At 50.1% G+C, this 14,962-nt stretch overlaps 2 protein-coding genes across 6 annotated transcripts; one reads left to right on the top strand and one right to left on the bottom strand.

Moving 5' to 3' along the window:
• On the top strand, positions 1-11,324 carry Duoxa1 (dual oxidase maturation factor 1). 5 transcript variants are annotated; one of them, XM_042276115.2, is made up of 8 exons: positions 1-114; positions 742-844; positions 7,050-7,225; positions 7,521-7,578; positions 8,208-8,342; positions 8,585-8,798; positions 9,054-9,271; positions 9,929-11,324. In XM_042276115.2, exons 3-8 carry the CDS (start codon positions 7,079-7,081, stop codon positions 10,180-10,182), a joined length of 1,026 nt encoding a protein of 341 aa, XP_042132049.1. In that variant the 5' UTR covers positions 1-114; positions 742-844; positions 7,050-7,078; the 3' UTR covers positions 10,183-11,324. The 5 variants fall into 5 exon arrangements, with proteins under 5 accessions (XP_042132049.1, XP_076426618.1, XP_076426617.1 ...); XM_076570503.1 differs by having other exon boundaries at positions 55-114; positions 722-844; XM_076570502.1 differs by having other exon boundaries at positions 55-114; positions 710-844.
• On the bottom strand, positions 11,292-14,952 carry Duoxa2 (dual oxidase maturation factor 2). The gene is made up of 6 exons (XM_006995115.4): positions 14,676-14,952; positions 13,642-13,699; positions 13,132-13,266; positions 12,470-12,683; positions 12,021-12,235; positions 11,292-11,697 (listed from the first exon to the last, which is right to left on the bottom strand). Exons 1-6 carry the CDS (start codon positions 14,820-14,822, stop codon positions 11,504-11,506), a joined length of 963 nt encoding a protein of 320 aa, XP_006995177.2. The 5' UTR covers positions 14,823-14,952; the 3' UTR covers positions 11,292-11,503.
• Between the last annotated feature and the right edge of the window lie 10 nt (positions 14,953-14,962).

Raw genomic sequence — 14,962 nt, 5'->3', positions numbered from 1 at the left:
GGGCTGAAGAGCGGATAGCGCGTCCCGGCGCTGGGGCGGGGCACAGTAGGGCGGGATAGAGGCCGGCACCGGGACCCGCCGCCGGGGCACTCCTAAGGGACCCGAGCGTGAAAGGTGAGACCCTGTGGGATGCTGGGTTCCTGCGGTGCCCAGGGTTCAGGCAGTGTGGCCGTGTGGGAGGCGGGAAGGCAAGTCTCCTCCACAAGTTGGAGGGGGCAGAGGAGTGGGTGGAAGACCCGAGAGGGGGTGAGGCAGGCGGGCTGTCCCCAAATCCTCGCCACACAATCGGTGTCCGGGCTCTAAAACGAAGATGACCAATCATCCAACACCTACCTACAGATCAGACCTAGCTCCAAAGCAAGGTATCCATCTGTCCCCCAAACCTGTAAGTCTGGGTAACCAGGGTTCCCGGTGGGACCTCCCAGGTCTCACTGCCCGGGGAGCCTGGTCGCTAGGTTTGCGTTGCAGCTGCCCGGGGTGCTGGCGTGGGTAAGGAATAGGAGGTCTCTGGGGGTGATGCCCAGGGTCCAGGCACACACCAGTCCGTCCGGTGTCCGAGGGCCGGGTGCCAGGGCCGAGAAAGTTGAAAATGACTTGCAATGGAAGGCGGGGAAGACACCAGGCCGGGTCTGTAGGGTCATAATTTGGTCCGCAATTGAGTTAGAAGAATGGGAGGTTGGAAGGGACCCTGGCGGGACAAAGTGGGTAGTTTTGGTGACAGGACGTTAACGTCTGGACCAGATTCCGGCCCCATCTCCACGACCAGGAGCGTTGCGAGTGAGTTCCCAAAGGAAGAGACGAGCGGCGCCGGGTGCCACGCACACAATATCTGAAAGAGAGGAAGGTAGGGGACCATGGGTCGCGTGTGGATGCGGGGTCTGTGCGGTCTCCTTGCGATCAGACCTTGAAGTGCTGCTCTGGTACCGACCCCTAGGGGCGCACTTCTTGAGTCTACACAGATCACTTCAGATTTCGGGGGCGGGGGGACGGTGAAGGAGAAAGTTTAGCAGGAAATTAAGACAAGGCAGACTTCTTAAGGTTGTAAAAGTCCCAAGATTTGTCGACACTAAATCTTTATTTCTCTTAACTGGAGTCTGGGTAGGTTGGATTGCTCAGTTCCCCATCCCTGAGTCCATTACCACCTGTCACTGGGGAATTCTCTCTCTCTCTCTCTCTCTCTCTCTCTCTCTCTCTCTCTCTCTCTCTCTCTCTCTCTCTCTCTCCCTCTCCCTCTCCCTTTGTCTCCCCCCTCTCTCTTTCTCTGTCTCCCTCTCCTTCTCCCTCTTCCTCCCCCTCCCTCTTCCTCCCCTTCCCCCTCTCCTGCTCCTCTCCCTTCCCCTCTTCCCCCCCCTCTCTCTTTCCCTCTCCCTCTCCCCTTCCTCTACCTTCCTTAGGAAGAACTAGCAGTTCCTGAAAAGGACTCTCTCTCTTTAGCCAGCCAGAGATGTAGACTTTTAATAGGTTTTACTTCAGTCAGAGACATAAGCTATCCCATTCCTGTAGCCACGCATCACCCATCAGAGTGCTTGACAATATTAGGCATGCCACCTAAACTGCCTTTATAGGGAGCTAGCAGTCCTCACTCTTCCGGGGTGGGGTGGGCAGAGGAAAGCTTTGGGAAGGAAATCTTGTTAAACTGCAAGAGAGGTTCCAGATCTCTCCTTGGCTTTAAGTGACGAAACTAGGACTTTACTGGGCTGGGTCTTCAAGACTGTTAACTTAATCTCTACCCACCTGTCATATAAACACTGGAAATCCACTTCATCTTGTTACAGGTAAGGACTAGAGAACTACACTGGAAATACTATGAACACTGGGGAAAGCCTCTAGTACTTAAGGTTGCTCTCCAGGCCATGTCAAAAAATAGAACCCCAAAGTGAAGGAATTGACCCTTCACCCAAGTCATCATAGGGGCCCCTGTAAAGAACTGTAGGTGTCTGTGTCACTGAGTATGACAGAGTCGGGGTGTGCCCCTCTTCCGTCTGTCTATCTGTGTTTATGTAAGTCTGTAGGTGTGTATTTATTTAACTGTCTTGTGCATCAGTATAGACTGCATGTATGTACCAGTCATGGTGGCGAGTTGAGGAACCAGAGGGTATAGTTAACACTGACGTGAGATTTTGCTAGGTTAGAACCAATTCTGCCATCGACTCCATTTGTCGAGCCTGAGCGGGAAAGATGGTCCCAAGAGAAACTCGGAAGAGCAGAGTTCTGCTGCTTTTTTATTTCAGTCCATCTCCTCATGCAGGAGCCCTGTTTGCATACTAATGAAACCAAACTAGGATCAGTCATGAAAATTCAACTTTACTACATCAGGCAGTGTAGAGTAAGGAATATCTAAGTCATGAAATCGCATAACTAATGGCAGAGACCAAGCAAGGCATACATACTGTAATCATCAACTATCATTTGCTCTAGTCATCCGTAATACGTATTTCGGAGAATCGGAAATGTTAACAATGTCCTTCTGTACTTGAGATACAAAAAAGCCTTTTGTTAGTGTTTCTTTGACGCATCGTGTTAATAGAGATGAGCCATGCTCACAAAACTTATATAACCTCTCATTAAAATAAGCACAGGAATACTAAGTGTATGTGATCCTGACCAAGATGCATTAAGTTAGTTAATATCTGCTTGCACTGCAAATACCTGTTGCTGAAATTCAATCGTATAATATGGGTTCTTTTTCATTTTTTGTGTGTGTGTGTACATGCACACACCTATGGCATGAGTGCAGACATCAGAAGACAGCTCTCAGAAATCAGTTCTCTCCTTCCACCATGTGGCTTCTAGGACTCAGACTCAAATTTTCAGGCTTGGCAGCAAGCACCTTCACCCACATATCCACCTCATGGGCCCTAACATGAGCTCTTTCTATGAACAATCTTGCTTGCTTTATCTTAAATTATGTCTTCTTTTTTCCTCCTCTTTCCCTCACCCTCCCTTTCTCTTCTTCTTACTATTATTATTATTATTATTATTATTATTATTATTATATTACCATCATCATCACCATCATCATTTTATCATATAGCCTTGGAATGCCTGGAACTCATTGTGTAGACTAGGCTGCTTTCAACTAAAACAAGATCTGCCTGCCTTTGCCTCCCAAGTACTGGGATTAAAAGAATGTGTCACCATGCCTTGCTATCTTAACTGAGACCTAAGGCCTTCTACATTGTAGAGCTCTTCTTCCTATAGAGATTTTCTTAGAAATGATTTCAGTTTGGGCATCATTAATAAAATTTTGCTATAACAAAAAAAATATGCTTTACAATAAATGTCACTAGGCCAGCAAGATGGCTTATCTGGTAAAGGCACTGGCTGGTTATGCCTGACAACCTGAGTTAAAGCCTCGGAACCCACAGAAAGATGGGAAGAAAGAACCAGCTCCACAAAGATGTCCTTTCACTTCTATAGGCATGCCGTGGGAAGTACACACACATACACACACACACACACACACGCATGCACGCACTATTAAATATAAACATTTAAAAATAAAATGTTACTGTTAATTATTTTGTTTAAAGAACTGGTTCTACTTTATTTTAAAAAAAAAACATTGTGTGTATGGCTGTTTTGCAGGCATATATACATATATATATGTCAATGTACCATGTACATGACGGTGCCTGCAGAGGCCAGAAGAGGGCATTAAATCCTCTGGAACTGGAGTTACAGACAGTCGTGATCTGCCATGTGGTTGTTGGGAATTAAACCCAGGTCCTCTGCAAGAGCAGCCAGTGCTTTTAGTTAACCTCTGAGTCTTCTTTCCAGCACCTCAAAATAACAGACTTTTAGCTATACATTTTCAGCTGAGCTTACAATGTATGCTTTATGTTCAACTAAATGCAAACATTTATGTTTTTCTCTTTACTATTCTTAGAGACTCTAGCTATTGGAAGAGGGTTTCTAGACAGTTGGGTGGTTTTGTTTTTTTTTTTTTTGAGATTACTAAATGTAGATTAGGTTCATCAGATCCCTTCTTATACATCTTTTAGCCTTGTATTGGTGGCACTCAGTTAATGTGAGTGAGTACAGTGTGGGTAATGAGGGGACATAGCTCCCCCTTGTGTGAAGACTCAGAAGGAGACAGATGCCTGTGGGAAGAACTCATTCATATTCATTGATTTGATCCAGAGTTTGATTAGAATGTGCTACATGCAGATGATGCAAAGATGGGAAGATTAAATCTCTGCCCTCAAGGAGACTCTGTCTAAAGGGGAGACAAATGTTCAAAGTGATGGAGTACAATAATTGTGATCAGGAGATATGATCAAAATACAACAGGAGTGGGAGAGTGGGAATCTTCCCATTGGTCCAACGGCCTTAGAGGGAACTCCACAGAGAAGGTGAGGTGAGCTGAGACTGGCAGTGAGGACAGGCGTTTGCCAGGGGTGGAACAATCCAGGTAGAGGAAATAACACATGCAAAGGCAAGAAAGCATGAACAGCACTCAGTCATGGAGAGGGGAAGAGGGGCGCTGCTCATAAAGCACTTTACATGTGATAGTGAGAAATTAGATTCTACCCAGGGCAAAGAAGTGACATGACCAGATTTGTTTATTAGAAAATAACCAGGCTAGAGAGGATGAGACTAAAATCGGCAAAGGCAGTAGCCAAGACAACCAACAGATAATTTCAAGAAATACTCAGGGGGTAGGATGGCCCTGGTTCTGGCATCTTTGTTTCATTAATGGACGGTGGTAAAGCTAAAAAGAAAGAGCAGCAGAGAATTCCATTTGGAGCCTCTTCAATTTGAGACATCAAAATTCATGAGGTAGTTGGTCCTTTTAAGTTTGGAGCCCAGGGAGACCTTTGAGAACTATAAGCCATGGGAACAGACGAGACTACCTAGGAACATTTTGTTTTGTTTTTGAAAGAGGGTCTTACCTTAGTTCAGGCTAGCCTTGAACTCTCAGCTCTTGCCTCAACCTCTTCATTGCTGAGATTACAGGCGTGCACCACCACGATGGACTATCCAGGGAAACCTTGAATGACTAGAGGAAGTGAATCATGATAGAATCCTGAACAGCGTCAATATTTAACAGAGAGAAGGGTGGCCAATGATAGGGGACCCAGAAAACATGGTATTGTGGAACCAAAGAGTAAGTTTCAAGAAGGAAGATGTGTTCTGCAGTGTCAAATACCACAAGTTTAAAATTTTTTATGTAGTGAGACTTTCCCTTTAGGTTATTTAGTGATGTAATGCCAAAGATAAAGATGCAGAAAAGTTAGGTTACTAGGCCAAGGCGACAAGGGATAGATAAGAATATGGAAACACCAACACAGACTATTTTGTCAAAAATCCTGGCTGTGAAAAAGGAGAGAGTAAGACCAAACAGTGAGTGGAGATCCAGAAATGCTCCTTCTTTTGTGATCTGAGTTGGGAGAAACTTGAATCTACGCTTGGGAGAAAGATCCAGCAGAGAATGAAAAGTGAAGAGCCGTGAGAGAGCACCGAGGATGACTGATGATAAGGTGGTTGGGGGTTGGGCAGGAGGATCGGCAGGGCTGGGGAAAGATGAGTATTTCTCTGGGGTGGAAGAGCTGAGGACTTTAGAAGAAAGCGAAACTTGATGTTAAAAACTGAAACTGCGGTTGTATGACTTGTCCAAAAGACAGGATTAAAAGCTAAGCTATGTGTCTCCCTGTCTCGTTGCCGTACCATACACTCCCTATTTGTTCCCAAGAGTACTCACTGCACTTTCCATGCCCAAACTCATTTCACCCTCATAGTGACACACTGAAGCAAACATTATTATTTGGTTTGTTTGGTTGTTTTTTTTGTTTTGTTTTGTTTTTGTTTTTCAATAAAACTACATAGAGGTGAAGTTGCAAAAGACAGAGGCAGAATGCAAACCCCCTGGAGCTGTTTGACTACGAAGCTGCTTCCTTTACCTTCCCACTAAACACAATTCTCCCTGCTCAGATTAAATGATGGGTTCTCCTGGATAATATGAGACCCCAGTGCAGATCACACTTGGAAGAATGAACAGAACTGGGACAGCGATTCTAATTTTTCACCCCTGTTTTTTTATCTCTGAAGTTGGGGTGCATCTTATCACAATGGTTGTGATGGTTTAATTGACCATACTTTCTTTATGATGGTGAAATAGTAGTGTGTTTTGCAATTAATTCTGTCTAAAAACTGATGAAATGGCCAGGTATCATTTTGCTAAGGTCCTGTGTATAAAGGGACAGACAGGAGTCAAATACGCTCTAAGATCAATCAGGCAACAGGCAGAGAAGACCAAAGTCAGTATTTGAGTTGAAGAACCACATAGGTAATGTGAAGGGAAGAAAAATTCCTATGCATGGAATCGTAGGACATCTGGTACCAACACTGTGCCTGACAGAGGGCAGACAGAAAGCCTACCTAGGTTGTTCTGGACTCAGCAGACTCGGGAATTCGGGTACTTAAAAAGGCTGGGCAGTGCTGGGTCTAGGGATCAGCCCCTGTTAGTGTACTTGGACTCTACACTTAGCAGCTTTTTGGCCTTTGTTCCTTTGGAGACCGAAGAAGAAAGGCAATCTCTTCGTAATCTGCACCATCTCCTACCCTTATGACTTTGTTTGATAGTAAATACAGTTCTTTTTATGTTCTGTGATCCGCCTGTGCTAGAGCCTGGGAGGGGGGGAATGAAAGAGAGTTCTTTTTCTTCAGATATTCCCAGAAGAAACAGAAAAGGCCGAAAAGTGAGTGGTTAGGAAGGGACCACGGGGCAGCAGAGACTGATTGCCAAGACCCTAAATCTGCCACAGTCCAAAGACGAGGAGATGGACTGCTGAAAGGCAGTGGAAAAGCAGTAATAGTAGTGAAGGTCAGAAGGCACGCACGTGTGTGCACGCGCACACGCACACACACACACACACTCACACACACACACTCACACACACACACACTCACACACACACACACACTCACACTCACACACGCACGGCTTGAGAGATGACAGAGCCGGGTTGGTTTGTCCTCTGCAGCATCCTCAGCCCCACAGTGTGTCGGGTTCACAGAGGGCACTCAGTGAATCCTTGTTGTTGCAGCATCACCACCTCTGGACACCCCCGACAAAATGGCAGCTCTTGGACACACACTGCCCTTCTATCCGGGTCCCAAGCCAACCTTCCCAATGGACACAGCTTTGGCTGTTATCATCACCATCTTTCTGGCTGCCCTGGTCACCTTCATCATCATCCTGCCTGGCATCCGTGGGAAGACGGTAAGAAACAAACGCAGCCCTGTCGACTCCAGCCCCAGGGAGGACTTCTGCGTCAGGATGAGGAGTCCAGATTCTGTCGAGAGAGGCAGACTCAGGGAGGGAACGCCAGTGCTGAGGAAGCCTCATTACCATCCCTAGAGCAGAGCTCCCCGTTCACTGAACCAACAGATGGAGAGTGATTTTGTACCAGACACTCTGATCTTTAATTGGCCAAAGAGGCTCAGTGGTAGAACCCCGTCCCTGGGTGAATGTGGATGGAGGGCTATGCTTACTAAACCCGCCCCCTCTGACTCAGAGGCTGTTCTGGATGCTGCGGGTGGTGACCAGCTTATTCATCGGGGCTGTGATCCTGGGTGAGTGCCAAATGCCACAGGCTTGGGAAGCCGCCTCTCTCCTGTGAAGCCGCCTTTGTGGCTGCCTCTCTTTTCTTTTCGTTTCTCCATAGAGGTCACTGCTTCAGGGTGCCCTCCAGATCCAGCCCACACACCTCGCTCACCATGGGTTTAGCCCTTTACTCTTACCCTTGCCCTGAAAGGTGTGGGCCAGGGAAGCCCAGGAGGATCCATCTTTTCAATCTTGCTACCATTTTATTTGGGTTGTAATGAATGTAGGCAGGAGGACTCTGGGGGAGGGTTGTTGGCTTGGCCTCAGTGATTAGGGGAATAGGGAAAACAGACCATTTTTGTTGAAGTTGTCTGTGTGTTGCCCATCATGGTCTACGTTAATGCTTCCTTACCAGTCGCCTGAGTGGCTGTCCGTACACGGGACTGGGAGGGGTAAGCAGAGTGTGAGCATGGAAAATTTTAGATTCTGACCCTTTTCTTCATCCCACAATAATGGTTGGCAGACTTAGTATGAGCCAGGCCTGGACTAGTGAATGGGTATACAATTACGACAAGTTCAGGCACGGAGCCCTTGTAGCTTTCCTTCTGACTAACCCAGTAATGCCCAGGCCTTCCTGAGTTGCCCCTCCCCATCCCAGCTGTGAATTTCAGTTCTGAGTGGTCTGTGGGCCAAGTCAACACCAACACGACATACAAAGCCTTCAGTCCCGAGTGGGTCAGCGTGGATGTGGGACTGCAGATCGGGCTCGGAGGAGTCAACATCACACTCACAGGTGAGGAGGGAAGGCTCTGCTCTGCCTCTTTGGGATGTCTTTTGTGTGGTGTGTAGAACTACAGTGTGCCCAGCACCGGAGCCCGGAAGTGTAAGCGCTGAGGGGGAGGGGAAACTCAGAGCTGTCTCCTCTGTCGGCTGTCCGCGCTTGGCCATCTGCCCAGTGTGAAGGAACCCCTACCCAGGTGAATGGTCCAATCCCGTTCTTGGGTCCCTGCTAAGCACAGTTACCCTGCTCCTCAGGGACCCCAGTGCAGCAACTGAATGAAACCATCAACTACAATGAGGAGTTCACGTGGCGCCTGGGTGAGAGCTATGCGGAGGAGTACACGAAGGCACTGGAGAAGGGCCTTCCAGATCCGGTACTCTACCTGGCTGAGAAGTTCTCCCCTCGGAGCCCATGTGGCCTGTACAACCAGTACCGCCTGGCAGGACACTATGCTTCAGCCATGCTGTGGTGAGCATGGATATGGGATGAGATAGCCCCCCACTGGCCTAAACTCAGGAACAGATAGGCTAGCCATCTCCTTTCCACTCAAGAGGGTACCCTAAAGTGGGAGGAGCTGGCATCAGTCACTTTAGTTCTTGGTTGGGAAGCCCACAGGCAAGAACGTCCCTTCACATATTTGGGACAGCCTGTACCTGGGCCATCCCACCCTCTCCAACAGGTAGAGGGGCCTGGGCCCGTCCTCACTGCATCTTGGCTCTCCAGGGTGGCCTTCCTCTGCTGGCTGCTGGCCAACGTGATGTTGTCTATGCCGGTGCTGATTTACGGCGGCCACATGCTGCTGGCTACTGGCCTCTTCCAGCTGTTGGCTCTGTTCTTCTTCTCCATGGCCACATCGCTCATATCACCCTGTCCCCTGCGTGTGGGCACTGCTGTGCTGTCCCCTCACCGTGGGCCTGCTTTCTGGATCACGTTGGCCACAGGTGAGACCCTCCCCTAAAGGTGAGGGCTCAGGATGGAGGCGAGGGACTATCATGTTGGCGGGGTAGAGGGTCTACTTCTAGAGGTCAAGATGTCAGTGCCTTTTCTAGAGCCCCATCCTTCGTAACTCCCTCATCTTCTGGCTTTCTCTCTCCCATGCCGTTTCCTCTCCTCGTCCACGCTCACTTCTCTGTATCCTCTCTGTCACATCCATTATTCCCTAACTCCCGTTACTCAGGTCCTCCACATCTTCCAGTTGTGTGTCCCCTCCTGCATCCCTAACCACAGTTCTCATTGTGTCCTAGATCCCTTGCATGTCCCCACCTCACACTACCCCAAACGCCTTACGGTGTCACTCTCCTACCGTGCTCCGTCTACTCACCCACGTCATCTTCATGCCTCCTTCCTTTGTCTCCATCTGTCCCTATTTTCAGCATGTCTTCTTCTCTCCCAACCTCAGTTTGGAGCATGAAAATTCAGGACAGTAGACCCATACCGGCGATATGGACCCTAGGACATTCAGTTAGCTCTATGAATGCTAGTCACCCTAAGGCAGGGACCCAGACCTCCCTTACAGAGTTCTTCTGATGCTCTTAGGAGATGTTCTTGGAAGGACCCTACTAGAACTGAGGCAAGACCCATGTCACCTTCTTCCTCAGGACTGCTGTGTATTCTGCTTGGACTAGTCATGGCAGTGGCCCACAGGATGCAGCCTCACAGACTGAAGGCTTTCTTCAACCAGAGTGGAGAGGACCCAGTGCTGGAGTGGCGTTCCGAGGAAGGGGGACCCCTGAGTCCCCGCTACAGGTCCATGGTTGAGAGTCCCGAGACTCAGGACATCCCCATGTCGGAGACTTCCTCTGAGATAGGTTTTAAGGAGGAACACATCAAAGAGTCTGACTGTGCCCTGTAATGCCCCTCTGATGGCGGCCCCCTGAGTTTCCAGACTGGCTCCAGACCTCGCTGGAGCCTCCCTAAACCCGCCAGAACGGCCCAGGAGGTGGGTTTGGGTTGTATCAGATGCTCAGCTCCAACTTTAAAAAAAAAAAGATCAAAAGTCTCAAGGTTCTGAAGAGAGGTCAGTCATGCCTCGAAACTGCTGTTATTAAGAAAGACAACGGGGGTGGTTGTTATTCTGTAAAACATCCACCCTCTTGGATGCTTTGCCTCTTCAAGGTCAACCTCCCTCTCATAACAAATATTTTGGGCATCAAGTGATCCCTCAGCACCCATCACTTGGTTTTTGGGTGGGCTGCCCCCCCCACCGCACCCCATTTCTTTTTCTGTTGCATTCACAGCTTATGTGACCTCTGTCTGGATCTGCACTGTAAGGGGACCAAGCATCTTGTTCCACTTCTAACACTAACCAGTTGTATGCCACATCCTCCTTGAGTTTCAGTTCCGGAATATGCTATGTAAGATTCTAGGACTTGGGAAGAACCGCTGGAAAAGTCCCAGATGTGTACAATGTGTGTGAGTGGTTTGCCTGCACCTATGTCCGTGCACCACTTGTATGCAGTGCCAGCAGGGGCCAGAAGAAGGCGTTGCAGAGATCTCCTGGAACTGGAGTTACAGGCAGTTGTTAGTCGCTCTGTGGGTATTAGTACTCCAACCCCAGTACCCTCTACCTGAACCATCTCTCCAGACTCCCAGGATTTATATTTTTATGCCTCGCTGTTTCTCTTTTAGCTCTCAGGCACACACACACAAAAAGAAGACAGTGGGAAAAATTAGTGAATCAACGCTAAAATCCTACTATTTCCCAGTACATTCAGTTTGGCTAATAGAGAAAGATTTGGGCAGTGTGACCACCCCGTGGGGCCGCTCACGAAGATGCAGGTGCCTGTCAGTTCCTCTCGGGCCTCACTAGAGGGCGCGCCTCTCCCAGATCCCTTCTGTGTTTCTCTGATTTCTCAGCACCTGAATTTACAATACCAGATTATCACTAGCCTAGCGCGAAGCTTCTCAAGGTTGTGTGACTCCAAGGGCCAAGAGATGTCAAGAAAATGGATGGGCGGGGAATTTTTGAAAAATAAACAAACAAACAAAAGTTTATTTACAGCTCTTCGGAGAAATTCATTCCCTAGAGCAAAGGGCACATCCGGGGCTCCCCCTAGTCCTTCTGCGTGGGCATTCAGTTCCCTAGATTCAGCAGTGCTTCTAGGGCGCGCCTTTAACACTGTCTTCGGGTCTGCGGGATCCCAAGGAGATTGGGAATCTGGAACTAGCTCTCTTCATAGGACAGTAGTAATATTCAAATCTGGAGCCTTGAACTGCTCGTGTTGCGGGTTATTGAAGATGAGAGGCGAGTTCCCTTTCGCCTGACTGCTACAGTCTTTGTCACTTTGACCCAGAACGGAGCGAAGAACCCTGGGTCGAGTGTAGTGGAGAATCACCACCGCCCCTCCAAGGAGGAGGCTCAGGATGCCTGCACCGGAGGGCGGAAAGACAGAGGGAGTCAGGGTTGCAGGCTCTGGTCGCCATCATCTGGAGCCCATCCTTGGAATTTCCTACACACACAACCCTCAGAAAGTACTCTTATGTGTATTACACGATGCACGAGTTCTCAGGCTAACTGGGGCAAGATACTGAACCCTTCCGAACTAGGTCTACTCAATCGTAACAGCGCCTGCTCCACCTTCTGCTGCTGTCGAGAGGAAGAAATTAAGTAAGAACTCATTCTATAAGCTGGGTAGCGCGCATCCTTTACATATCCCGGTCACCACCAGGTTAGCATCCCTTGGTACTCACCGGTGGCCAGCGTGACCCAAAAGGAGGCGCCGTAGCGAGGCGTGAAGGCGGCAGAGCCCAGACGGAAGGGGCAGAGTGGCACGCTGGAGACCGAGGCGAAGGCGAAGACGGCGAAGAGCGTGAAGGCGCTGGTGGTGAGCAGCGCCAGGCCTCCATAGAGCGGGGTGGGCATGGAGAGCAGCGCGTTGGCGATGATCCAGAAGCAGAACGCCACCCTGGCGGGGACCGAAGCAGCGCGCGGTGAGCCGGGTTCCCTGGCCAGGCCTGCAGGAGGCGCAGGGGAACCCCGAGGAGAGCCGGCTCCTGCGCGCACGCGGTGGCTGGGATTCCCACGGTTTTTGCAGATCGCGGGACCATCCTGCCCGCGAGGCTGCAGTTCCAACCCGCAGCTCCCGAGGCCGTTCTCTCCGGGTCACACGCACCCTGCCCCGTCCCCACCACGGGCTCACCACAGCGTTGCTGCGGCGTAGTGTCCGGCCAGATGATACTGGTGGTACAGCCCGCAAGGGCTACTGGGTGTGAACTTCTCTGCCAGGTAGAGCACTGGGTCCGGCAGTCCCTTCTCCAGGGCATCCACGTACTCCTTGGTGTAGTCTTCGTCCAGACGCCAAGTGAAACGCTCATTGTAGTCAATGGTCTCGTTCAGCTGCTGCACTGGTGTTCCTGCAGGAAGCTGTGGGGTTAATGCACTCTGCCAGGCCAGGGACCCGGAAACTGAATACATTCAGATAGGGAACGAAGGGTGGGGCGGCTGGCAGGAAAGAGAAAGATTAGGTAGTCGTTGGGGGAAAACCCAAATCCGTGTCAATCAAAGGTTTTCTGAGCCTGAGGGATGTGAAAGATCTTCTAACATCGCTTGGCGCTCAGCTCCCAACCATGTGATCTCCCAGCCCCAAGAACTCACTTTGCAGCCGGGCGTTGGTGGCGCACGCCTTTAATCCCAGCACTCGGGAGGCAGAGCCAGGCGGATCTCTGTGAGTTCGAGGCCAGCCTGGGCTACCAAGTGAGCTCCAGGAAAGGCGCAAAGCTACACAGAGAAACCCTGTCTCGAAAAACCCAAAAAAAAAAAAAAAAAAAAAAAAAAGAACTCACTTTGCCCCAGCCTCCTCACCTCTGAGTGTAATATTGACGCCCACCAGTCCCACATGCAGGCCGACATGGACTTGAACACGGGCGGTACTGAAGGCTTTGTAGGATGTATTGGTCCACACTCCCCCCACGAACCAGTCTCCGCTGAAGTGCACAGCTACGGGGAGAGGCACGGGGTGACTTGGGGGTGAGGGTGAGAGGGACAGGAGGTGGGACAGAAAGATGGAGGTCTGGGGACCTGGTGCAATAGCAAGGTAAGGGCAGAAAAGTGAGCACTAGCGAAGAGCACTGGCGGAGGCAGGGGCATACCTGGGCAAGTAAGCACTCCTCAAGGTCAGCCTAGACTACATAGCAAGCAAGAGACGGTCTCAAAACAAAAAGCCCACAGTAAAAAGAGCAGCTGGGGAACCAGAAAGAGGTGCAAAGTGGAAGGGGAACCAGGAAACCGAGCTAGTTCCCCATTTCTCAGTGCCCTCTGCCACCCCCTCCCTGCTCCGACTCCTCTCTCCCGGGAGTTGCACCGGACACTCACCCACAATCTCTGCACCGATGAACAGACTAAGAAGAACTCTCACCAACCAGAACCATCGCTGTGGGGAAAGACAGACACTCAGGTCAGGATTGGGCACTGCCCAACCCATCCTCAAGACCCCCCTTGACCCCACTCCATCTCAACGTGACTTTTGAGGCAGATGTCACGCCTGCTTTTCCTTCAAGTTCCTCTAAGCCACTGGCATTTGTGGTAGTCTCTGGTCGCGTGCTTATGTGACCATTTCCCCGGTCCTAGTTTCAGGTCCGGCTTGCCTTGCACTCTCTGACCACCCTTTCTACCCCCCGCTGTCTGGCGCCTGTTCGCTACCACTAGTTCAGTCACTGCTTGGTGAGGCTCAGTGAGTTCAGAAGTGCCAGGCAGGCAGGGGTCACCTCTCCCTGAAGAGGGAGGCCCCAGGACCTGGTAGTCAACGAAAGGAGAGGAACTGTGCATATTTCTAGATGGACCAGTTCCCTCAAACCACCACCAACAAAAATCAACACAGAAAGATTGAGGTCTTCTCAGACTTGAAAAAAAAAATGTACAGTTTAGGATCTGGGGGCTGGGAGCATTTAAGGGAACTGCCCAGGCTTGCTACGAGTTTGAACCCTCTGTGTCTTTAACCGAACGTGGTAAGGAAAACACCACAGTCTAAATTGCCCGTGCCCATCCTCTTGACCAGAAGGTTATTGTCCAGATGACAGGACAGGGGTGCTCAAGTCTTCAGAGAGAGGGGTGGGAGAGTTCCGGCAGCACTGGAAGCCTGGACTACTGGGCTGGTTCCCACTTTCTGCAGCAGTTGGAGTCTCTTCCCGGGAATCCCTGAACCCTGGACTGTCCCTCTCCCATGAAGAGTGGATTGTTGCACCAGACTTCTAAATTTACTCCTGCTGATCCCCAGTTTAACTATTCATGAAGAATCTCCCTTAGTCTTGTCTGCCCCGAGTCTCCGAGAAATGCTCTCCGCATTGCTCTCTCACCTACGACGTGAGCTTCTAGAATCCCCCTAAGAGGAGCCCTTAGTACCCGCTTACCGAGTGGCCACGGATCCCAGGCAAGATGAGCAGGAAGCTGACGGCCAGGCACAAGAATACCAGAATGACAATGAGCAGCGGGACGCTGAAGCCCGCCGCGTGCCTGGGCTGGGGGTAAAAGGGCATCACCCCATCCCAAATAGTCATCTTGCAAGAAGTTCAAGAACTGCACACAGGCAATGAATGAGCTGGTGTGGGGGAAACAAAGTCTGAGTCCCGCGGCTCTTCTAAAAAGCGCAGGAGCGGGATCCTGAAGCCCTTTCCCGACTTGGCGGCTTCGTGCACAG

This window comes from Peromyscus maniculatus, chromosome 4, assembly GCF_049852395.1.
Source record: "Peromyscus maniculatus bairdii isolate BWxNUB_F1_BW_parent chromosome 4, HU_Pman_BW_mat_3.1, whole genome shotgun sequence".
Lineage (NCBI taxonomy): Eukaryota > Metazoa > Chordata > Mammalia > Rodentia > Cricetidae > Peromyscus > Peromyscus maniculatus.
Note: the sequence above shows the minus strand (reverse complement) of the source record. Positions and strands in the feature narration are given on the sequence as shown.